The sequence below is a fragment of the Lepidochelys olivacea genome (assembly GCF_965140295.1).
Source record: "Lepidochelys olivacea isolate rLepOli2 genome assembly, chromosome: 25".
Lineage (NCBI taxonomy): Eukaryota > Metazoa > Chordata > Testudines > Cheloniidae > Lepidochelys > Lepidochelys olivacea.
Window position 1 is genome coordinate 18,668,585 of NC_140435.1, and position 24,968 is coordinate 18,693,552.

General features: G+C 49.5%; 1 protein-coding gene across 3 annotated transcripts in view; it reads right to left on the reverse strand.

The window, feature by feature from the left end:
* MAST3 (microtubule associated serine/threonine kinase 3) overlaps positions 1-24,968 on the reverse strand; it is a 58,989-nt gene that overhangs the window by 27,853 nt on the left and 6,168 nt on the right. The window contains exons 1-4 of one of the 3 annotated variants that reach the window (XM_084614422.1): positions 17,263-17,381; positions 3,709-3,797; positions 2,984-3,056; positions 2,140-2,160 (exon numbers count right to left, since the gene is read on the reverse strand). In XM_084614422.1, the coding sequence (XP_084470548.1) occupies positions 2,140-2,160; positions 2,984-3,056; positions 3,709-3,797; positions 17,263-17,348 (269 nt within the window). In that variant the 5' untranslated portion in view covers positions 17,349-17,381. Of the gene's footprint in view, positions 1-2,139; positions 2,161-2,983; positions 3,057-3,708; positions 3,798-17,262; positions 17,382-24,968 lie in introns of those variants that run through there. The other 2 variants (XM_084614421.1, XM_084614423.1) reach the window with 2 other exon arrangements.

The window sequence follows — 24,968 nt, forward strand, 5'->3', positions numbered from 1 at the left end:
CTACACATATGGGCAGCCAAGAGGCTCGGCACGCTGCCCCCACCCCAAGTGCTGCCCCCACAGTTCCCACTGGCTGGGAACCATGGCTAATGGGAGCTGCAGGGGCGGCATCTGTGCACGGGGCAGCGTGCAGAGCTGCCTGGCTGTACGTCCACATAGGAGCTGGAGAGGGGACATGCCACTGCTTCTGGGAGCTGCTGAGGTAAGTGCCACCTGAACCCTGCACCCCGACCGCCTCCCATGCCCCAAGTCCCTGCACGAGCCCATATCCCTCTCCTGCCCTCCGAACCCCTTAATCCCAGCCGCACCCCAGAGCCCCACCCCACTGTTCCCTCTAAGCTGTGCGCGCGTGCACAGATCCTAAACCCCGCACACACGGCGAAACACCACGCTCACAAAAATTTGCACAGAACACATTTTTTGTGCACACAGCCTGTCAAAAATTAGAGGGAACATTGCGCCCTCCCAACTGCCTGCCCAGGCCTGGAGCCCCCTCCCGCACACTGAACTCATTTCTGAACCTACCACAGAGCCCGCACCCCCCCGGCTGGAGCCCACACCCCAACCCCCAATTTTGTGAGCGTTCATGGCCCACCATACAATTTCCATACCCAGATGTGGCCCTTGGCGAAAAACTTGGCCCACCCCTGTTTTAACCAGTCTCTTGGAGAACCCTTCATAATGCAGACCCCCAAGGGCTCTCACTGTTCCTTCAGGAAAGGCCATGCAGCCCCACTGCCTTTGAGACTGAGCCTCTGGGCTTCAGCCAGCCTGCTTCGTGCTGTGACTTCTGCTCAGGGAGTCCAACTGAGAGACTCCTGCTTCCAGACTTGTACATGCCCCAGGGGGTGCGGCACTGCAGCCAGGATGTGCAGGACACCAAGCAGTGTTTTTCAAACAGAGTAGGGTTAATTAGTCAACTGGAATGCAGCACTGGGAGTCCTTAGATTAGCACAGAGAAACAAAGGTGAAAATAGTTCATTCCAGCCAAGCCAGAGCAATCCACCAGCCAAACTGCACTGAATTCCATTGCAGGCTCTGTCTCTCTGATTCCTTAGCCAGTCCCAGGTGAGAGCAGCCAGCTTCTTCCAGAAGCCTTTTCTTTATCCCTTGCTGGTCACCTCCCAGTCCTTTGTCTCCAGGCAGGGCCATGCTGTGTTCACCCCCACCCTGTCCCAGAGCTTTGTTCAGTCCTTGGGGCTTCCATTGTCCTGCTGGACCCTCTGTTGATCTGGGTCAGTTTCAACCAGTTTCTTAAGGAGCCTATTCACTACAGCCCAGTCAGCAAGGGGACCTTGTGTCTTGCGCTGTCCCCAAGAGGAGACTTGACCCTTTTCCCTTCACAGGGTAGCAATGCAAAGTACACAGGGAAACTGAGGCACACATAGGATTCATGAAAATATTACAGAAAATACCCGCTTTATCCCAGCAGCTCGCCGGGATAAGTTACGAGAATTGGCTAAGCCCCCACAGTAAGGCCTTTAGCAGTGCCAAGGACTCTCGCATCAGGAGCTGGTTCAACCTCGTAAGTTGCTTGCATTATCATTTTTCTGTTTTCCCATCATTAGCAGCTTGAGAATAAAGTGTCACTTGCTCCATCCTAGCTCTTTCCCATTTGGCAAACAAGGAGTTAACACTCCCCATTTTCCCTAATGATCCTTGAAATTAAACCTGACCTCCTGTTCATTTCTGCCTGCGTACACCAGGGAGGCTAACGGCATCAACCCAGCAGGGCCTGGAGAGCACTGTTCCCATCTCCACCCTGCACACGCATTGGCGATTTTTCCTGGTGACCTAGTTGTAGATTTCAGAGGAGCAGCTGTTTAGAATCCAGGACACTGTTTATAATCTGGTGAGAAGTGTGAAAGTGGGGCAGAATTTGGGCCTGAACTCCTGGCCAACTGCAGCATGAGGGGAACAGAGCCGTGTCTGTGCCTGGAGCCGCAGAGAATTATGGAGGCCAGTCACAGACTGATTAAATCCGGCACTGCCACAATGGGGGTTACGCTCAGGACAAGCGAGGTACGAACACACAGCGACAAGGGACATGTCAAAGTGGAGCAGGCATTACCCACTGAACACAGGCCCCCTCCATTCCGCACCTCTCTCTGGAAAGGCTTGGTTCCTTCTCGTAATTACCTGTCAGTCCGAGGAGCATGACTGCAGGGTGGTGGGAGATTATCAGCCAGGAAGAGGGAGCGAGACACAGTGGCAGAGGAAAGAGACAAACAGAAAGAAGGAAAAAAAGAACAAGACGGTAACCGAGAACAACACTCCCAGGCTTGCTGTCATTTCCTAGGCTCACGGGTTACCGTATTCTCTCTGTCCGTGGGAACACTGACAGCTCTAGCAGGCATCACAGCTCACCCAGTCTCCAAAGAGCTAAGAGGGAAAATCTGCACATAGCAGAACTCTGGGGACAAATGCTTCAGCTAACGAAGTGCTCTGAAGCCCTTTTGGGCTGTGCTCTAATTTATGAAGGGACTCAGGAAAGAGGGCCTCCTCTTTCTACCCAGCTGGGGCTGTCTCTAAACACCCACCCACAACCCAAAGTGAGTTTTCCTCTGTTATGTTAGTTCTGGCTTGAGTCAGGTGCAAAGCAGGCAGGGTTTGCGCAGTGACTCTGCCATTGGACCTTCTCAGTCTAGGCCCTGCAAATCCCCCTGGCCCTTTTTCTCCAGCCATGGATAACTCTTGAACAGAGACTGATAATCACACTGAAATGTGACATGGATTAATTAAAGAACATGATGAAATCCCCAAGCACATTCTCACCCATGAGCACGTGCACCATGTGGACACTGCTCTCTGGAGGTGAAAGGCAGCAGCCAGCAGTTACCCACTGCGCCACCTTTTGCCATGAAAACAATACTGTAAATGAGAGTGGATTCTTTCACTTCTCTCTCAGTCCAGCCCTGTCTGCTGGTATTTACTTTCTCTGTTGGGGGTAGGAGAGGGAAGGAGAAAGCAAGCCCCGGTTTACCTGCGAGCAAAGGGAAAGTTGACAGACGTGCTAGTGGAGAAGTTTCGTGGGCTATCCAAGGGGCTGCTCCCAGCTGCAGACAGAGAGAGAGAGAGAAATTAATGCAACTTCTGATCCAGCCCATTGGCTTGTTGTCTGGGATCTCACCTCTGACAGCAGAGGTTACTTAAGGTTAAAGAGTCACAAAGTAAATTGTGCTGTAAAGATTTGTTATATTCCTATTGGAAAATAAACCCATTCCATGAAGACAGGAGACATCCTGTGGGGAGATAACTGTCCCCGTCACTGTCAAGACAACCGCAATTGCTACGAGGACAAAGTTAAAACATGGCCTCCCCCACTCCAATCTTTATTTATTAACCCATGTCTTGTGCAGCTGCCGCTCTGCAAACCCCAAGTCTAACACACACGCCCGTCCCAAGGGGCTGACGCTCGGCTTACTGCTAAAATAGAGAAATCAACACTTCTGGCCCACAGCATCTTCACACAGCACATACACCACTGAGAAGGGATTTCATAATAATCTGAATAAAAAAAAAACAAAACCCACAGGGGCAACCTGGTGTTGCCCCTCCAGTCCTTCCAACAAAGGATCCTGCAAGGGACTGAAGGTGTCAGCAAGCTGCCTTCAAGATACCTTAGGGCCACGCACTGCCCCTCCAAAGTAACCAGGATAAAACCACGGCAGGTGCATAGCCTGCCCCCAGAGCTCAGACCTTCCCTACCTGTCGGCACAGAGAGCGGGGAGAGAGGCCGTGAGAGGGTTGGAGACGGCGTTCCCACCACCAGGCTTTTCCTGTTACTGCTCCGGCAGCTAGAAAGGGAAAACAGAGTGTCATTGTTGCATGGTTCCCAGAAGCCAAAGCAAAGGGGCGCGGAAGTTTATAAGGCTTCGGGATTTATAAACCATCTCAACACTCCAAGTGCTTTGCTTTACAACTGTAGCACCCCCAATTCATGCAGGAGAGCCCCACCGGAGTGCCAGCCCCAGAGCTCAGCACCTCTGGTATAACAGAACAGACCATGAGGAGCCCAGCAAAAGGGAAGAGCGTGGCCTCTCGAATGCTTTTGAAGAGGGCTGGCATGATTTTATTTAACAGGAAACTGGTCTCGCCCAGGTCCGACTTCCAGTTCCTGCTGGACCTAGGGGAGGATGGAGCTCACAGACAGCCAATATCCAGCAAATAAGAATAGAAAAGAGCCAAAAGGACCTAAAGAAGTGGAAGCAAAGAAGAAACTGGCAAGTGGTTTCATGCCCATAAACGAGAGTTTGATGGAAAAGGCCCTCTGGTTCCTAAATTCACCGTCGTAACCAAATAATACAGTAAATCACTGTTGTTTATGGTCTAACTTTAAACCACTTTGCTCTGATACCTGTGAGCCCGAATGGAAGAGCATGCCCTATTGCCACAGCTGCAGAGACACCACTGGTGAAACTGTGCTGGCTTTTGCTCCATAAAAGACAGCTGCAGGATCAGTTTCCCCTTTCAGCTGTGCTCCATGTCTGTATTCAAACACTAGGACTTTGGTGACTCCCCGGCCAGAGGTTCAACCTGGAGAGCCTTCTTTAAACAAAGGATGTGGAAAACAGGAGCAAGAAACCAAGGGCGCAACAGGGCCAGGAAGGAGCAGAGAACCTTTTGCTAGCTGGAAAGCTATTTGAGAATCCAATCCAAGCAAAGGAATCACTGTGTTATAACCATGGATAACCCAATCTTCTGACTTATCCTAGATCAGCTGTTACAGCACAGAGGAGGGCATTGCAACCTGCAAACCGAGGAAGGCTCACTGCCTTGGAATCAGACCCATGGGCTCTGTCCCTGTGTGCTGGTACCCCCCCGTAAGTGCCCTTAGCAGAGAGTCTCCAACCCCAAATTTTCAAGAATCATGAGACTGTAACAAAATCTCATGTTTTTTTAAGCCATAGATGTGGGGATTCTTTTTGTTGTTGCTGTTTTTCTTTTTGAAAACTTTGCCACTGTTAGCCAGAGTGCTGGTCCCAGGCCTGGACAGAAGAGGAGGGTTCTGCAGTTAGGTTTGCGACCCCCTCAGCTAAAACTTTACTGCAACAGAAACAGTTAAATCAAAACCTGAGGACAGTGGGTGCAGAGGACACTCAAAACCCAAATCTGACAGAGCTCAGTGAAAGCCAAAAGGAACCTGAGATCTTGAGACATGGAATCCTAATGACCAAAGCTGTAACAAGTCTAGGCAGGTGGAATGTACATACTTTGTATGGTGCGGGAAAGCTGGCACAGGTTACATGATAAATGAAAAAATACCATCTGATGATACTTGATGTAATAGTGGGACGAGATGGGCAGGGAGTGGGAAGATGATATCTGAAGGCGCTACAGCCGTCAACTCAGGAGGAGGAACACAGAAAAGAAGTGTAGGAATTATGCTGGACCACATCACAGTGAAAATCCTGCTGGCTTGGGAGCCAGTGAAAGACAGACTAACAACCAGGTTGAAACAAGACATGTCAAGGGAACATTAATCCAAGGATATGCACCAACAAATGCACAGCAAGCAACAGTGAAAAGGATACAGTCTACAAGCAGGTGCAGCAGTCCTGGATGTCATGCCTAACCACAACATCAAGCTGATGACAGGCAAGACTTCCAAGCACAAAGTGGCAACAACTCTACTGGCTGGGAAGAAGTCATGGGCACAGTAGCAGAAGACATCCAAGATAATGGCAAATGGCTCTTGAATCTCTGTGGCACAAACCCCTTAAGAGGAGGCTGTCTTTTCCAGCACAATAGTACTCCCAGGCTCACAGGGAGACCACCAGACAATGTGACAGTCAATCAGATAGACCATGAGTGTATAACTAACAGATGGGCATCTTCTTTGAAAGATATCAGAATCAGCAGAAGAGCAGATGTTCGCTCAGATCATTATCTTTTAGTTGCCATGTTACAATGTATGCTCAAAAAGATCACAAAGATAGGCAACAGGAGTGTTACAGCAAGCGAGAAGTTCAAGGACAAAGAAACACAGATCAGATTGCATTTAGCAACCATTCCGGTGTTTTACAGGATCAGGCTGATGAAAACCTGGAAGACAGATGGTCAAACTGACAGAAGATGGTAGCTGAGACAGCAGAGGAAGTAATGGGCCACTGAAGGAGGCAGAAGGAAGACGCGTGGATTACATCTGGAACATGAACAGTGATTGACAAGGCTCTGAAGGCAAAAAAGGAACAGTGCAAGACAGGCAGAACTCTTACAGGTGGATGCAAAAGACAGAGACAGGGATAAAGAAATAAAGGAGAGATGCAGGCAAGAGAGAAATGTTTGGGTTCAGGAGGTTGCAGAAGCACAGAAGGGAGACTTTCAAGCAGCTCTACAGAACAGTGAAAAACCTCTCAGGAAGCACCAGACCATCCCTTGTGATGCCCTTCAGGGACTCTCATGGACAGATGCTGAAAACATCTGAAGAAAAAGCCAAACAATGGAAAGAACATTAAACTGTTCAGAGCTGATGATTATGCACAAATAGAAGTAGGACCAGTAACACCTAATGAACTTGTAGCAGCTATCCAAGTCCTCAAACAGGTATAAGTTCCCGGGACTAACAGAATTCAAGCAGTAGTACTGAAGGCAGGAGGCAATATTCTGACTGAGCAGCTAACAAAAGTAACCAAACATAGGTGAAAGAACAAGTGCCACCAGACTGGAAAGATGGTATCATGGTGGCATTGCCAAAAAAGGGGGGGATCTTAGTGCATGAACAAGGGAGGTACTGTAAGGCTATCAATTCCAGGCAAAGTATCGGCTACCATCAGCTGAACAGAATGAAGACTACAGTGGATGCCATACTACAAGAGCAAGCTGGGTTCTGTCCAGGTAGATCATGTTGTGAACAGATATTCGCTCTTCAACAGATCACTGAAAAAGCTATTGCTTGGCAAAAGGCATCTTAATTAACTTCACTGACTTTAAGAAAGAGTTTGACAGTGTCCATAGAGAGACCCGTGAAATATTGCTAGAAGCTAGGGGATACCAGACAAGCTATCAACATAATAAGGAGTTTATATGATGGAAGCAAATATGCAGTAGGATCAGATACAGTCCTGGGTGAGTGTTTCGATATTGTGACTTGACTTAGACAAGGGTGTCTGTTATCAATTTGCCTTGTACTATCGACGGTCTGGGTGATAAAGCAGACAACAACAGGCATCACTGAAGGGGTAAAATCGGTTAGCATAGATGAGTAGACTTTGCCAATGACACTGCTTTACAAAGCATGACGTTGAACAGAACGACTGCCCTTCCATCAGAGGGAGAACAGGAGCAAAAATTGGACTGAAAGTAAATGTAGAGAAAACCCAGATTATGAAGGCAGGAAACTGGAGAACAGATGCAAAGGTTAACATGTGTCAGAGACAGGGTTGTGGGTGGTCAGGCCTAGTGGTTCCCAGATCTGCTCTAGGAATTGTTTTGGGGCTGTTCTCTGACCTGTGTTATACAGGAGGTCAGACTAGATGATCACTGGGGTCTCCTCTGGAATCTATGATTAGCGTAGGAGTCGGAAGCAAGGAATAGGAATCCAGTGTCAGAGCCAGACTCAAAAGTCAAGAATCAGAGCAGAGGGTCAGAACTGGAGACAGGTCAGGAATCAGAGCCAACGGTCAGAGCCAGGTTACCTAAAGTGCAGCAAGAAAGGGGCAAGGCTGGGAACCAGCAGGCTAACACAGCCGAACTGCTGCTGCTTGGCTCAAGAGCTGGTATGCTGACCCTCCCAGCAATCGGGTGGGGGACCAAATCCAGCTGCCTACTACAGGATAGCTGGGTGTGTTAGGTTGCCCAGAGACTAGCTCTGCTGCAGGCCCTGATTCCTGACAGAGTGGATGGAAATGAAATCCAACAGGTCCAAGTCCCTCTCTCTGTAGAGTGCGATGACATTTGGGATAAAGATATGCATCAGAGATCAGGAAAAGCAAACTTCTCTTTTGGAAGGATGAATGCCACCTGGCCAAGCAGAGGTGTCCACTCCAAACTAAAGGTCAGATTATACCATGTGACTGTGCTGAGCATGCTACTGGCCAAGGGCAGGCGCTAACAAGAAGAGACTAGAGGTGGCCCATCACAGATGGCTGAGGAAGACGCTACGTATTTCCTGGAAAGACAAAACAACAAAGGGAAGTCAGGGAGCTGCCAGAGCCAGACGTGTTAGAAAATATCATCAAAGAAAGTCGGCTCAGGACGTTGGGACACGTACCCCACATAGAAGATGGGAGACATGCTAAGCCAGCCTTGAATTGGGTGCCTGAGGGAGGAAAGAGAAAGGTCAGGGGAGAACTAGCAGAAGACAGTGCCAGAAGATATTGAAGACACTGGCATCATCTGGGAGGAAGTATCACAACCAGTGACTGACCGTAACCAGGGGAGGAACTGGACTGCAGCACAGGAGGAAGTAAGGTCTGAGGTCAGGTTTTTGAGTATTTAAGATACATGAGGTCACATTTTCATGCTTTTCTCTGTAAGGGCTAGAAATGTACTTGTTTAAAAAAATATATTTTTAATTTTACATGACTCTAGCAGCTGGGGTCTGAATGCCAATTATCACAAGATTCCTGATACAATTACTCACACTCATCCTGTCTGTGCCTACTAACAATCGACCAATGCATTCTATTTTTTTTAAAAAGTTGCGATATAAATTCTGCACAGTGCGATATAAAGCCATTCTCATAGCCTTAAGCATTTCTTGCAGTGTATAAGCTGTCAATTTTTTAAATTGAAATTCAGTTATAATTAGTGGTTCCTTCCAGGCCTCCCTCCATTTTGCTGAAAAGGGGCACATGAGACACCATCAGTGCTGGGCTGAACATCTGAGTATATCAAGTACTGAGAGCAGGATAGTAAACACAGCAAGAGGGCTGGGCCTATGAGGATCCATTTGCAGGATCTGGTTCAGTCTCCTCCTTCAGGATCTGCTGTAACAAATAACTTCCCTTTTCAGCAACAACAGGTGCCAGCCGCATGAGACTCCAGACTGCTGATTTTAATCTCACGTTTCCAATTATAATTCACAGTTTATCCTTGGTGCAATGTGCCTCTCGCTGCACAAACTGTTAAGATGCTCCTCTGAGCAAAGGACTTACAGGCCTCTGATCTTTGCAGATGTTCCCTTGCAAATAGCTTTTAATAAAAACCCAGTATAGTCTATTGCACACAGGAGAACGAGTTTCACCTTCAGCATCCGTAACTTCAAACGCCTCGCTGCGTCACAGACCTGCGTGGCCAGTATAAAAAGCTGCCTTTCAGTGCCTTGACAGAGATGCTTGATGTGACGAGTATATAATGAAACAGACTCGGCTGAAAAATTGTTCCAGTCTCCTCTCCCATTAAACGGAGTCAGTAAGTGCTTGGGGGCCAGGCCCGTGTCTGCTTGCTAGTGAGACTGCCTGCCATATTTCTGGACACACCGAATATTTATTATTTAACAATGAATAAAAAGTAGCAAACACTCAGAGCAGACCCCAGAAGCAGGAAAACACAATCTACAGAGTCACAAACTAAAATTAGGGGAGATTTCCATAGATGTCAGACCAAAGGCACATCTTCCATGAAAACAAGAATACTTTATTTAAATCTGGCTCTCGGGTGTAAGTCAAACTATGTCTCCTGGATTGCTGTAATCCTAGACTGCTCAGTAAAAAGGCTGTGCAGAATTTCCATTCAAAGCTGGGAACAGAAACCCTCGCATGGGCACTAAAAATAACAACTCAGTTTACCATCATGAGGTACCCACATTAGCTCAGAGCTTCAAATCAAAGAAAAGAAAACCAAGGAGCCTGGGAAGACTCTCTGTGGGGTCTAATTATGAATGCAGAAAAGTTATTTGCACCAGGAGTAAGGCAATACAATGTTTTAGCTCCAGACAACCCCCACACAGACCCTCTATAACTGCTGTATGGATTCTCACTGCATCAGTGCACAACCTGCTACCGACTGCACTAAACGAACGTCAGCGGCTGACCCAGTCACCTCGTGGGCATTAGTCTGTCCTGCCACGCGGGGGCCCCAACACCCCCCTGGCAGGAGGAATGCCTGGCGTGGCTTCACACAGATACACAGTGTACCCACACAGCAGCGTGTGAACATTTTTCCATGCACATTCATTGTTTTCTGAATAGTCCCCTTTGCTGAGGGTGAGCCCGCACCTTGTGCTCATCAAGGGCATATTCATTAGCCACTGGAGGATGTCAGGAAGCTTCCACAGGCTCTAACCAATTTTCCTACTTCCCACACCTCTCCTCATTTCTCACCTGCAAATCCCTTGTGGTGCCTGCCATTCCTATCAGAGAAGTCGTTTACTTAGAGGCCATATTTTAATTACCCAGCTGATGGAACTGTGCAGCATAGAGAGGCAATGCTGCAGCACCAGCCGCGAAGGATGGAAGGAGGGAAATACTTTAAATCAAGGGTTAGATATGTGTCTTTAAGCATTTTCATCTTTACCCCGCGTGGGGCAACAGAAGCCTTTTCTCAGCTGCAGTTATGACTGGGCTTGCAGTCTCTCTGGTACCTACCCTGCTGGAGCTGTATCCCCAGTGCTCCCCATATTAATGCTGGCCTAGAAAGACAGTTGTTTCCTCTGGCTGCAAAGGCATTTTCCAGAGCCCACACAGAGCTCCAGGAGGCCAAGAGCTCAGCAGAATGCAAGAAAATGATTGGACCTTTGAGTGGATAACGAGAACATCCAGAGTTACAACAGTAAATACGGGTAAAATCGGACGTTTGGAATGGCTCTTCCGCTCTTGCTGCAAGACATGAGCGGACCTCTAATTAACAGGGGTAAAGAAAAAACCAGCCTTGGAGGAACCCTATACCACCAGGTGTGTTGCCCTTCCTCCAAAGCAGCTAGGGATTGCCACAGACTGGTACTCCAGAAGTTCCAGTCTTCCTCCACCATCATTTTTTCCTGGCCCACTCCAGTGGGTTTGTTTTGGTATTTGACTTTTTTTTTTTTTTAAACAAGGTATAGCATCTACAGTAGCAAACCCCTCCCCTCTGACCCCCAAGCGTTTGAAATACTGACCCATGGACCGGTGAGGATTCACTTCTACTCTAATTCCATGTTAGCAAATTTCTAATGCTAATTTGTAGCTACACTGAGATGAAGATTGACTGACATACATAAGATACCCCAAGAATAATGAACAAACAAATTTGAATGGATGTTTTGCAGTGATTTTGATTGATAAACGAGCAAGCTCTCATATCACCTCGTTAACCCACGTCAAGAGGTCAGCTCTAGAGAAATGGTAAATAATTAACGACAGCGAACATGTGCAGAACACCACGGCCGTCTTCCATAGATTCATAGATCCCAGGATCAGAAGAGACCATTGTGACCCTCTAGTCAGACATCCTGTATTACACAGGCCATAGGACTTCCCCAAAATAATCTTTAGAACGGCAGCATGTAAAAATCTGAAGAGCTTGGTGCAGCTTACTGATTTCTGCAATACAATGCATCATTTTTTGTAGAGACACGACCACCCTGCACACTCCCCCTCAGGAGGTTTATTTTTAAAGTGAACACAAACGTTTGGCTAGGTTAGTTCCCGTAATCTCTATACAGACAGATTCTGATAATATTTCCTGTTCCTGCGCACTCCACCCTCGGTGCTACAGCTATCTCGCGCCATTTTAACCCTGCCCGATGCATCAGCTGCATCTGGCTCCCTTCCTCCAAAATAAGTAAGCCTTGTGCAAAAACGGCTGCTTACTCTCAAAGTTAGGAGTGAGGGGCACTAACCCAGCCCCCAGTGCTCTGGCTCTAATCCTACATTTGTAAGTTTTGCCAAAAATGGAGTGGAAACCAGCAGTCAGCAAAGATCAGGTTATTTACAGAAGAATGTGACAACGCACCCTCAGTGCGGCACATCTCCAAAGTCACCTTCCAGCAGCACCAGAGCAACCATCGCACCCTCAAGCACACGCTCACAGATCAGGGAACTGTTGCAGCAACTGTGACCCAAAAGCCCCTCACAACAACCTGTGACAGCACAAGAAAGCCTGCTACAGAAGACAGGAAGTAAACACCACAGCAGGCTGAGAACTGCATCATCTGACCTATCTCATTATCACAACCCCAGGCCATTCCACCTGGCAGCGGCTCACAGTATCAGTCTTAGGTTTATTTCATGAATATAAGCAAGGCAATCCCACCCCAGGCTGCCCCACAAGAGAGACAGGAAGCAGAGTCTGAGAGCTAGAACACGTAGACAAGGCTTTTCGACCAAAGCGTTACCATCAGGGCACAATGCATTCAGGTGTCTTGTGCCTTTCCTACAGAACCAGGCCTAAGAAGGGGCCTATCACATTTCTCCATTAAATGTTTAGAGAAATAAGCATCTGGTTACAAACACCTTCCAGGGCACCACAAGGCCAGGCTGGCTCTGAGGAATGGGACACAGGCCCCTTTGCCTTGGACATGGGCTCAAATCAAAACCTGGTGACAAGGTGACCAGCTGTTATGAGCTGTCTGGTGGCCTATGGAAAATGACTGGATGGTCTAGCCCAGCTCCCCAGGGATCCAAGGAACCTACTTTCAAAACAGGCCCAGTCTGTCCAATAGCCTGGAAACAGAACTCCCGCACCGGTGGCCCTGCCAGGGCAGGATGAGGCAGAGAGCGAAGCTTGCACTGCGGCTGCCCAGTTTGACTCTGAGTGGAGGATTTCACCAGCATTCAATTCAACCCAAACATTTTTAGCTACAGTAAAAGGCACGCAAGGGGCCAAGCAAGTCCACTCAGACCCAAGTGCAGACTATGCAGGCACAGGGCACACTGTTGCTGGATGAGGACTGCAATGCAATCCCAGCTGCTTCCCTGCAATGCCCCCACCCTGATGAGCCCAATCTCCTCGCCCTCTGAGCGCCACAGAGGTGCATGGGACAGTGCAGACCACATAATACAAACCACACAAGTCACCCAGGAACATTTTCAATACATCCAGTCTGATAACACAGGAGAATTACACCTTTCTTTAAAAAACAGGATCTCAATAAGTAGGCAGGCCACAGGTCACATTGTAACCACGAGACAAGGAGCCGAGTCTGGACTCCTGGGTTCTATTCCCGAATCCGGCACTGACTTGCTGTGAAACCTTGGGCAAGTCACTTCCCCGCTCTGTGCCTCAGTTTCCTCACTTCTGAAATGGTTAAATGGCAACATCCAAGTCAAAAGCGTTGAGACTGCTGGACTAAAATCACAAGGTAAAGTAGCACTCATTTTTTAAAACGAAACTGGCATCAGATCAGGGTGCAACAAGTAATTTTGCTAGTGTACACCAGGGTTTAAAGGGCTAACAACTGCAAAGCGCTGTCAGCCACAACCAAACTATTGCCTTCAAGAGGACAGTATAATTCAGCTGGCCCTGTTAACCAATTTCTCAGGCCCTGTCTACACCATTCAGGGAAAGAGTCAGCCGCTTTCTAGCGCGAACTGTAGCTCACTGGAAAGATGCTAGCGGGCTTACCCAGGCCTGCTGTCTGGGCCACTCACCTCAGATCAGTTTACAGACAGCAGCTGTGATGCACATGTTTAGTCCCCGCCCAATCACACACTCCTCTCTACATTGTTCTAACTCAACAATGGGTTCAGACAATTCCCTTCGCGTAGTGACTTCTTTACTTTTTAACAGTCTGCATTGTCAAAGAATTTCAGAACGGCCTATTGCAACGTAATGGAGTACAGCACAGCACGGGCAGCAGCATCACCCACCCCAACTGTCCAAAAGTTATGAGCCAGAAGCCCCCAAAATCACGAGATGGGCTTAAAACTCAGGAGATTCTAAAAACGAATGCGTTTCAGGTTCTTTGCACTAACTGGGGGGCGGGGGGAGAGCCTTTAGGTCACACTTTGGTCACATTTTCAAGCTTTTCTCTGCAACCACGACAGCTAGAAACTTGAACAAAAGCTAAAGCACAGGCTTAAGTGCTTGCAAGATCAGGGCCTAAACTTGCTGCTGAGTCCGGAGGCCTTAATCAATTAAACCCCATCCTAACCCAATGGGCACTACTGAACATCTCGCAGCCATCTGCCCATGACACTAGAGTTCAGATGCGATAGCCAGGTTTTGCTGTGAGAGAGGCTGAGGTCAGAGTGCAGTGCTGTCGTCACACCAACAACATGCAGGTCTGACACCCATGCAGGAAGAAAGGGTCAGTTAAATATCAAGATAAATCAAGATCACTCAGAGGCTGCTCCATCCTACTCTGCTGAGCTGTTCCAGCTCTGCACCAGCCATTTCAACAGCCACGCGGCAGGAAGCTAGGATTCCTCATACATTACAGTGCTCTTCATCATACCAAACAACACTGTATGCTTCTTAGCTATTATAAAATACACCGCACTGTAATTCCATCTCTGGGTTCTAGCAATACTAATGAACCACAAGAGCATTGCCCAAGCCCTTGGGGAGAATTACGGCCTCTTTAGGTTCCGCTGGATGCACACGACTCCTTAGATTATCACACTGATTATGTGTATTTTTTAAAAAGTCATTTCACGGAACATTCATTTCACAGATATGCTTCCATGAGTACAATTATTATTATACAAGATACAGTGGTGCCACTCATACTCCCACCAATACAACTGAAGTTGACATTTTATCCAGAAATTCTTCTTCCCCCCGCCTGCCATTTAATTGTGACATTTCATCCCCAAACTTGCAAGCACTCATTAAGTTTTATACATGTGAGTCAAAGGGACAAAGTCTTTAAAGCTGTGGTTTGCAGGATTGGGCCCAAGAAGGGGATGGATCCATGAATTTGCTAAGAAAATACACTCTCCTATTCCTCTTTATAATAAAAAGCATTGACATTTTGAGACTGAGGAAGGCAGTTTTACAGTTGTGTATCAGTCTGTGTGCAAGTGAGTTAAATACCCACATTATATAAAGATATCAAAGACACTCACTCCTGGATTAAACGTGGAACCAGAGATTTCAAATCTCACTCCTATCAAAATGTTGCCCCCATTGCTCACTTATTAAATTTTCAAACACGTGCCTTGGTGCTTTCCCCCAGGCTGCCCCTCACACCCTGTACACACCCTCAAAGCCCCCTCACTGTTCTCCTTAAACCCCTTCCCAAAGCTCTCCTTTGCCATGATGCTACAAACAACTTGGCAGTGGCTAGGCTGCTGGCATGCGGATATCACTGCCTGTCGCCCTGACCATTATTATTGCATTGTTTCCTTGCACTCCCCTGCCTGTAACCACATGTCTCTTGGCTTATGCTCCGACTGTTGGGGCAGGGACTCTCTTTTTGTTCTGTGTTTGTACAGCTCCCAGCACACCAGGTCCCGGCCCCTGACTAAGGCTCGTAGGCACTAGGATAATGCAAATAATAAATAAGAGCCCTTTTTAGGGAGCAAACATTTTAAAAAGTAGATTAATCACCCACTTGAATTTAAATAAAAGCTGGATTCCATGTTTTTAGGGAAGCATTTTTAGCTTGTCTAACTAGACGGTGCAGCCACTCAGCCCTCACACAGGCTAGTCCTGGGAACAATCAGAAAATACACAACAGAAAAAGATTAATGTTTTTGGAAAAAATGAGCTCCGGCCATCCCAGCAGCAGCCATTTGTTTAGTGCCGCTGCTCTGGGCAAACACAGCTCCCCTGGTCTGGGAACAAGACCTGTTTGGTAGGAGAGGGGTGAAATGCTCTGGCCTGGTTTCTGGCTGGGGGAGAGAGCAAGAACACGGGTAATACTTGCAAAACTGAGGTCTGGTCTGCACTACAGACCTGTATCACTCAGGGGTATGAAAAATCCACACCCCTCAGCAACATAGTGATATTGACCAAACCCCAGATGTAGACAGGCTGTGTCAGCGGGACGGCTTCTCCTCCCTCCAGCACAGCTACTGCCTCTCTGGGAGGTGGGCTAACTAGAGCCCCTCGTGTTGGCGTACAGCGTCTTCATTAAAGCGCAGCAGCTGCATTGACGCAGCATTTTAAGTGTTGACCTGCCCTGAGCAGTGCACTGCTCGGGCCCTATCCGCATGGCAGGAACTCGCTAGCAATGGCTGTTTTAATGGCTAGTTTTAAACCCAGCCTACTTTGGGCAGGAATTCCTGTCCCAAGAACCGAGATCTGTTCTGGACAATGAGGACAGAGACGCTGGTGTTGTTAGCACAGCCCCAGCTGGAGTGTGCTCAGGACCTGGATTGCAAAGGCCTTGCCTGGGAAACCCCAAAGATCTTACAGACCAAATGCCCCCTCCCGCCCCCGCTGAATCCTCCTACTTGACTCCTTAGCTGGGGCCTGGCCTGACTCCGAGGTGGCTCCCCTTCCAGAGCACAACGCCCCAGCTTGAGCTCCATCCTGCTGCTGCACTGGGGCTCTCTGAAGTGACTTTAACCCCCCTGCAATTACCTCCACTGCTCTGGCCCTCACCTCCAGCCCAGAGCTCAGCAGCTCCAAGCAGGAGAGGAGCCCAGCCAGAGCCAGACCTTGAGTCTGGAGACCTGGAACATCCTCTCCCCAGGGCAGCAGGACCAGGGGGCCCCAAATCCTGAGTCACAGACACGCATCACAGCACATAGCCCCCCCACTGCATGTAGCCCCCCACATACAGGCCCCCCACTGCGTAGAGCCTCCCCCCCCCCGCCATGTAGCCCCAGGGCGCTGGAACAGTTTTTACAGTGGGGGTGCTGAGAGCCATTGGACCAAACTGTAAACCCTGGATCTGATGGAAACCGCTTCAAACCAGGGGGGTGCAGCAGCCCCCCCTCACTCCAGAACCTATGTGTAGCCTCCATCGTGTATAGAGCCCCCCCCACTGCATGTAACCCCCCCACAGCCTACAGAGCCCCCCCCACAGCCTACAGAGCCCCCCCACTGCATGTAACCCCCCCACAGCCTACAGAGCCCCCCCCACTGCATGTAACCCCCCCACAGCCTACAGAGCCCCCCCCACAGCCTACAGAGCCCCCCCACTGCATGTAACCCCCCCACAGCCTACAGAGCCCCCCCCCACTGCATGTAACCCCCCCACAGCCTACAGAGCCCCCCCCACTGCATGTAACCCCCCCACAGCCTACAGAGCCCCCCCCACAGCCTACAGAGCCCCCCCCCACTGCATGTAACCCCCCCACAGCCTACAGAGCCCCCCCCCACTGCATGTAACCCCCCCACAGCCTACAGAGCCCCCCCCACTGCATGTAACCCCCCCACAGCCTACAGAGCCCCCCCACTGCATGTAACCCCCCCACAGCGCCCCCCCCGCAGCTCGCCCCCCCGCACCTCTTGGAGCGCTGCAGCAGGTCGCCCTGGCCGCGCTGGCCCCGGTAGCCGGGCGGCGCCGCGCCCCAGCAGCTCGGGTCCGACATCGCCGCCGGGCGCCGGCTCCCGGCTCCGCTCCGCCGGGCCCAGCCGGCACCAGAGCGCGGCGCGGCGGGCCCAGCAGCCTCCCCGCGCGGGCCGCTCCCGCCCCGGGGCTGGGCCCGGCCGGTCAGAGCCCGCCCCCAGCCTCCCTGGAGCCCGCCCCCCCGAGCTCGGAGCCCCCCCCGGCTCCCTGGAGCCTACCTTCCCCCACCCCCACCTCGAGCCCATCCCCCCCCCGAGCTCGGAGCCCCATCGGAGCCCCCCCCGCCTCCCTGGAGCCTACCTCCCCCCCCGAAGCCCACCCCCCCCCAAGCTCTGAGCCCCATCGGAGCCCCCCCCCGCCTCCCTGGAGCCTACCTCCCCCCCCGAAGCCCATCCCCCCCCCCAAGCTCTGAGCCCCATCGGAGCCCCCCCCCAGCCTCCCTGGAGCCTACCCCCCCCCGAGCTCTGAGCCCCATCGGAGCCCGCCCCCCCCAGCCTCCCTCCCCCCCCACCTCGAGCCCCCCCCCGAGCCTCCCGGAGCCTTCCTCCCTCAGCCCCCCCGCCAAAGCCTGTCCCCCCTGGAGCCAGCCAGCCTCCCTCCCCGCATCAGAGCCTGCCCCACCCCCCTCCGAGCCTGCCTCCCCCACCCCCCCGCCGCAGCCTGCCCCCCTCCAAGCCCCTCCAGAGCCTCCCTCCCACACCCCCCATCGGCCCCCTTCCTGCCCCCAGGCTGATCTAATCCCCCCTTCCTTTCCCAGCCCCCAGGTAACATCCTTGCCGCTCCAGCCACCCAGGAGGGGCTACACTGCCCCTGGGGCTGTGGAAGGGGGGTGCTGGCAAGTGGGGTCACTGGAGGCGCTGTCTGCGAACCCCGCACCCATCCTGCCCCACGGGCTGTAGACACCTTGCTGGGGTGTGTGCAGGGCCAGAGCAGTTGTCATGGTCACTGTGTGGCGTTTGGGTATTTCCTGCTGTCTAAGCCACATATAAATACAGACCTTTGTAGACGTACCATGGCAAAGCCAAGCAGCGCTCGTCACATTGGCCAGGCCCAGGCAGCAGCGGGGCCTAGTGGAAATCCACTGAAATCCCAGCAGGGTGCATTCAGATTTTACAGCCTCCATGCAGCTCCCCTGCACATCTCTGCCACAGAGCCCTGTGCAGCAAGGACCAGCAGACACCCTGCAAAAGAGGGCCCTTCCCGCCTGACAGACAGACATTAATTCCAGACAAACTACCATGGGACAGGAAAACCGCCACAAGTGCAAAAAAGTCAAGCACTCCAGTTAGGAAACGGCAGAATGAAGACCGCCCGGGCAACCACGTGCTGACTTCGAGGGCCAGATTTTCAAAAACACTCTATGCCTACTGTTCTCAGTGGGAGCTCCTGAAAATCTGGGCCCATTTGTGGATACTGGGCCCATCTGAAAATCCTGGCCCATTAGGGTGTGCCAACTCCCACTGAACCCAATGGAAGGCTTTCCAGCGGCTCCAAAGGGCACTGGTCTATCACACGGAGCCCTATTTTCCACTAACCTTGTTCTCTAAAACAACTGACCAAAACTTCAAAAACCTTAAAACAAAAAATTCAACTTGAAGCAGAGACCAAGCCTGGAAAATTTCAACTTAAACAGTTTGCTAAAGTTATAAGCAACTGAAAAAGGGTTAGAAAACTTAGAACAGGTCATGTTAAGGAACCTTAAGCACAGGTGTTTCTGCTGCCTTGCCTATAACATTCGTATCTCTACCGTTCAGTGTCCACCTCAGCCCCTCAATGCAGGGGACATGATACAAACACAACCAAAATGTCATTTGAAGCATCATTGACCACAAACACATCAAAACAATCGAGGAATTGGAATCATCTCACCCACAGGAATTGCACGCAGTCTCAGCTGGCCCCAGCATGGGCCTGGATTTTAGCCAGTGAAGATACTTGGGAGAGAGAGAATTTAATCCCAATCTCCCTTTTTCCTCTCCTGAAAGTCCTAATTAATACTGAATCTGCGGCACCCCAGTTGTCTCCACAGCAACCGTCTGATGTAACACTCAACGCAGCAGGCAATCCCACAGGAGAAGCCGGCCCATCTGGGCCAACTGAAGGATCTTCAACACTAAGGTAGGAGGAGGAGACCAAAAGTTACAAGAAAGTTAAACTGCTGTTTGCATAAATGTTCTGTTGTTTTGGGCTTGCCAGGGATGAAAAGCTTCCTTTAAGCACATGTCTGCTCAGTGAAGGAGGCATTAAGCAAAAGGGTTGTTGCGGGAACAGAACCCCAGAGCCACAGGAAAGCAATCCCCTCCACAGCGAGGGAACTGGGTTGGGCAAGAGCAGGAGGCTTTTCCGCTCTGTGGTCACATAGCGTGAGTGTCTTAACGTTGCAAAAATGTGCCTAGCTTCTTCCTTCCTTGGCAGAAGAGCTCCAGCCAGCACGTTACAGATTTTGCACGTTCTTTTCTTAGGCCTGGTCTACACACAGCGTTTGTACCAGTCTGTGACTATGGCTAGAGGTGTGGAATAGAGATACTGGTGCAGTCCCTGTGTGGACACAGTTATGCCAGTAAAAAGGGGCTTATATTAGCATAGAGGGAATATGCTGTCTGCACTAGGGAGCTGTTCTGCTTTACCTACACTGGCACGGTTAACGGGGTGCCACTTCTGTGTTTAGACAAGCCCTCCAGAAAGCCGTGAATTTCCCACTGCTCTTGTTGCAGTTCACCCGTGAGATGATCACAATCCCCATGCAACAAGCCAAACTCAGCCCTGCTGGCAGAGATCAGCGTGACAGTGAAGCTTAGTGCCAAGCGAGTCTGGCTCTCCAGTTACGAGGCTTGTCCGTTCCAACCGTTCCCTTTTTACAATTAACACTTGTAGCCTCCAGTCTCTTCCTTTGTTACAGTTTAGCTCCTACACAACCAGGAGTTTAGTACCTAGAAATCTAAATTGAGAGAGAAACCTGGACCCAATCTCAGCTTTCTTATAGCTACAATAATGAGAAATCCACTTCTTCCCAATCCCACACAATATCGGTGTCTGAATAATCTTGAATAATTATTAATAACTAATCATTAAGAGTGTCCAGTGCTTTTCAGCCAGACGGATCTCTCAGTGCATTTTACAAACCATGGACTGGACTCTGCAGTGTGACCCACATGCAGAGCGAAGAAATGGGGAGAAAGGGGGACAACTGTATTGGAACCCCACACTTAGGAGGGCCCCCAAAATATCTGACTGTGGTGAAGATGAAAGTGGTTGCAGTGAACACGATGCACCAGGGCCCCAAATTTCTCCTGACGGGCTTGACCACATGGACAGACCCCATTGCTTGTCCACGGCCCCACTGGTGCTCTGAGCAAGCTCGAATCCACCTATGCCGACATCACTGCAGGATCAGGGCCTATAGGTATTACTTTGCCCCGGACTGACAAGCAGTTTCCTCCAGAACAGGACACAGCACCCGTTTAACAACACAGAGCAACACTACACAACTTTTCAGGACAGGAAATGAAGATGAATACCATAGCCAAGGAAAATGACACAGGGGATTTAGGGAGGCAGGAAGCAATTACTCATGCTGGAATTTACCCAGCACACAACAATTACCAAGAGTGCCTCTGAATCTTTAGGTTTAGAGTAGCAGCCATGTTAGTCTGTATCAGCAAAAAGAAAAGGAGGACTTGTGGCACCTTAGAGATGAACCAATTTATTTGAAGAGAGCTGTAGCTCATGAAAGCTTATGCTCAAATACATGTGTTCGTCTCTAAGGTGCCACAAATCCTCCTTTTCTTTTTTCTGAGTGGCCAAGACTGCAGTTTACATCTTATCCCCAAAACAGCACCCCCACCAGCACTTTGCATGTTGGAGCATCTGTTCATGACTGCAGGAAAGGGAAATACACACTTGAACCTGGGTGCTTTGGAGGGTTCCATGCAAGTACTAACTAGGCCCAGCCCTGCTTCATTGGAGAGCTGACAAGATCACAGCAAAAGATAGTATGGGTGCAGCCTAATTAATGCAAACAATAAGAGACACAGTCATTAAAGCAAGGGCATTCTGAAGGCTGCCAAGACATCCATAGCTCAGCCACACTGTGTCTGTACAATGCAAGCCACCTCCCCCACCCAGTCATCACTATGCTTCCAGCAAGATCCTTTGTGCCAGAAGCACTGCGTCACCATGACAACTTCCTCTAGCTCACTCTTCCTGGTGCTGCAGTTAGAGCTGGAATGCACAAAGGAGCATCTGCAACTGACATGTTCCTAAGGGCCAGCAATGTGTTTTCTGCAGTCACACTGGGAAAGCATCGGATGGTTTTTATTAGTGGCGAACAACTAGGACATGATGATCTGACCAGCTTCCGGCTGGGAGATCCAAAACCATGCTCTGAAGTGCCCCTAGCCTCTGTTTGCCGGAAGCTGGGAATGGGTCACAGGGGATGGATCACTTGATGAGTCCCTGTTCTGTTCATTCCCTGTGAAGCTCCTGGCATTGCCACTGTTAGAAGACAGGATACTGGGCTAGATGGACCTTTGGGCTGACCCAGTGTGGCCGTTCTTATGGCCTTCAGCTTGCCTTTTTTTTTATGTATGTTGCCCAAGGGCTGGATTCAAGGAGGACAAAACTTTCAATTTCAATTAACTTCAATAACAATTAATTTAGGCTTGAATAGAGACTGGGACTGGCTAAGTCGTTATGCAAGGTAACCTATTTCCCCTTGATTTTTCCTACCCCGCCACCCCACCGTTCCTCAGACGTTCTTGTTAAACCCTGGATTTGTGCTGGAAATGGCCCACCTTGATTATCATACACATTGTAAGGAGAGTGATCACTTTAGATAAGCTATTACCAGCAGGAGTGTGGGGTGGGGGGAGAGAAAACCTTTTGAAGTGATAAACACCCATTTTTTCATGGTCTGTGTGTATAAAATATCCTCACTGCATTTTCCACTGAATGCATCCGATGAAGTGAGCTGTAGCTCATGAAAGCTTATGCTCAAATAAATTGGTTAATCTCTAAGATGCCACAAGTCCTCCTTTTCTTTTTGCAAAAACCTTCAAAGTAAATTTCCAACCACCACTCTTTCCCCTGCAATTAGGTAGCTAGAGGATCAAGTACTGTACCTGGATTAAATTGCACCTAGAAAAGGGAGTCCTCCCACACTGTGAAAACATGGCTCCTAAGCCTTATCTACACTGGGGAGATTTTGCAAGAATCTCCCACCATTGCTAACACCTGTTCATGTCCCTCAGAAGATTCTACATAACCAGCCAGAGTTTTAAGCACCATATAATCTAGCCCTACTCAGAGCCATCCACACTGGGCTCCCAGGCAGCTGTGCGAACATTTGTGGCACTGAGTTGGCTTTAGCAATCTTTACAGAATTCCCCTAGCGTAGACATGTCTAGAGCCTGCCCTTCTGCAGCCCAGGCCAACCCTTGCTAAACACGGCCCCGCCTTTGTGCAGAAAGCAAGTGGCTATTTTATCATCATGCCCAGAAAGTTTCTTTTTGTATGCAAAATAAATGTCCTTCCTGAGACCCATGAATCTGATGATTACAGTGGAGGTCAGAAAAAAGAAAAAAGATTTGTAGGCTTGCTGTTTTCCCACGGCCAGAGAGACCAGACAGATTCCATGCCGCAGCCATTCATGCCCTGCAAAGTGCAGTTTAGACGACTCTTGCTATATTTATGATTAAACTGGTTGCTGACTGGCTGGCGGGGTCATTTTGTTTCTAGACTTATCATCAGAGACCTCCTGTACTCACCCTGTCTTGTACAGCCACTTCTGGGCACAGTATCACATACTTGTTGTGGTGGAGAATTCTCTCAGGCATTTATATTCATCAAGAGAGATCTCTGTAACATTGGAAAGTCTGCAACAGGGAAAGGAAAAACCTAGAGATATAATCCCCCTATGTTTTAATTCCTCTCCTGGCTTGATTAGTAGGGCAGGTGCTAAGTGATCACAAGTGTAAATTGCTTGTTATCACGTTTTCAGAAAGTGTACAACAGCTGCCTGAAAAGCACAGTCTAAAGCCTTTTAAACGGCAACTGTAAAACCAAAACATTGCAGCAAACAGGGCAAGTATCTGGAAAGTGTGAACAGGAGCAGTTAAGTGTCAGAGGTTCTCTAGAGAGCTTCCAGCATGGTTTGAATCTCTGTAGGCACAGAGGCCATGTCTACACTACAAAAATTAAATTGACCTAATTTATGTCGTCATACAGCCACCACAGCAATTACATTACTTGTGTGCGTCTACACTTTGCTCCTTGCATCGGCAGAGCATGTCCTCACCAGCAGCGCTTGCACCAGTCGGTGCAGGGCATTGTGGGACGGCTGCTGAAAGCCAGCAATAGTCAATGTAAGCAATGCAGTGTCTACATTCTCACCATGTTGCCCTAACTACATCGACATTGACTCTACACCTCTCATGGAGGTGGAGTTCTTAAGTCAATATAGCAGGCAAGTTTTGTTGGTGGAAGAGAAATTTTGGTGTAGTCATTTACAGAGTTAGGTCGACATAAGCTGCCTTCCATCTACCTAATTCTGCAGCGTAGAGCAGGGCAGAGACTTTAAAGGGAGTTCTCTCTGGCCATGAAAGGTCAGGCTCGTGGCCTGAAACACTGAAGAATCATTCTGGAACTACTATCTTGCTTGCAGATTACGTAGGCCAAATTTTCTATCTGAGTAAACAGGTGCAACCCCACCGATTTAAGATAATTTGGTCTCATAATCCTACCTGTATAAGAATGAAACCAAACAGGCCTAAGAACTAAACATCAGCAAAAAAATCCTCAAAAACAAGCACCTGCCACCCCAGGATTCTATTCCTATAGAAGTTTCACTCAGGAAAGCAACACTTTTTGCCTTCTTCAGCAGCATGGGGAATAGGTCACTTGCAGGTTTGAACTAGTGTAAATGGTGGATTTTCCGTAACTTCAAGTCTTTAACCATGATTTGAGGACTTCAGGAACTCGGCCAGGGGTTAGGGGTCTACTGCAGGGGTGGGTGGGTGGGTGGGTGAGGTTCCGTGGCTGCAATGTGTGGGGGGTCAGACTAGCTGATCACGATGGTCCCCTCTGACCGTAAGTCTGTGAGTCCCCACCTCCCTGCAGTGTATTCTGAAATTGGAGAGATATTGAATGCACACATCTGTCCCCAACTGCGACCGACATCTGGAATGAGCTTTGCGGCACTGCAGCATCTCCCCAGTGTGGTTTGGTTTAGTGCATCTTTTCCCCTCTGGAAAGAACAATAACTACGGGAGAAAGAACCTGCATAATTCTGGGCCATGATGAAGCAGAATCAAACTCTCTAGCAGGATAATTAAGCTCAGCAGAGAAGAGGTGATTCTTAGTTTGACTGTTTCTGTGCAGTTACCTCAATGAATTCCTTCTCTGTAATATGGCAGCTCATCCCTTTAGACCTTGGTGCCCCTACTGCCAGCTTACTAATGGAGAAACACAAACCACTTAGAAGCTCACAGTCAATCGACCAGCCACCAGCACCCCAGGGTCTCTCCTGGGTTCAGCTTGGGGAAGGCTTCGAATTTTTCTTTCTTAGGATGTTCTGAGGGCTCCCTGCACTCCCAGACCTGCTCTTCCCAAGAGAAGAGTCAGTCCACAGCTGGGGGGTTGGATT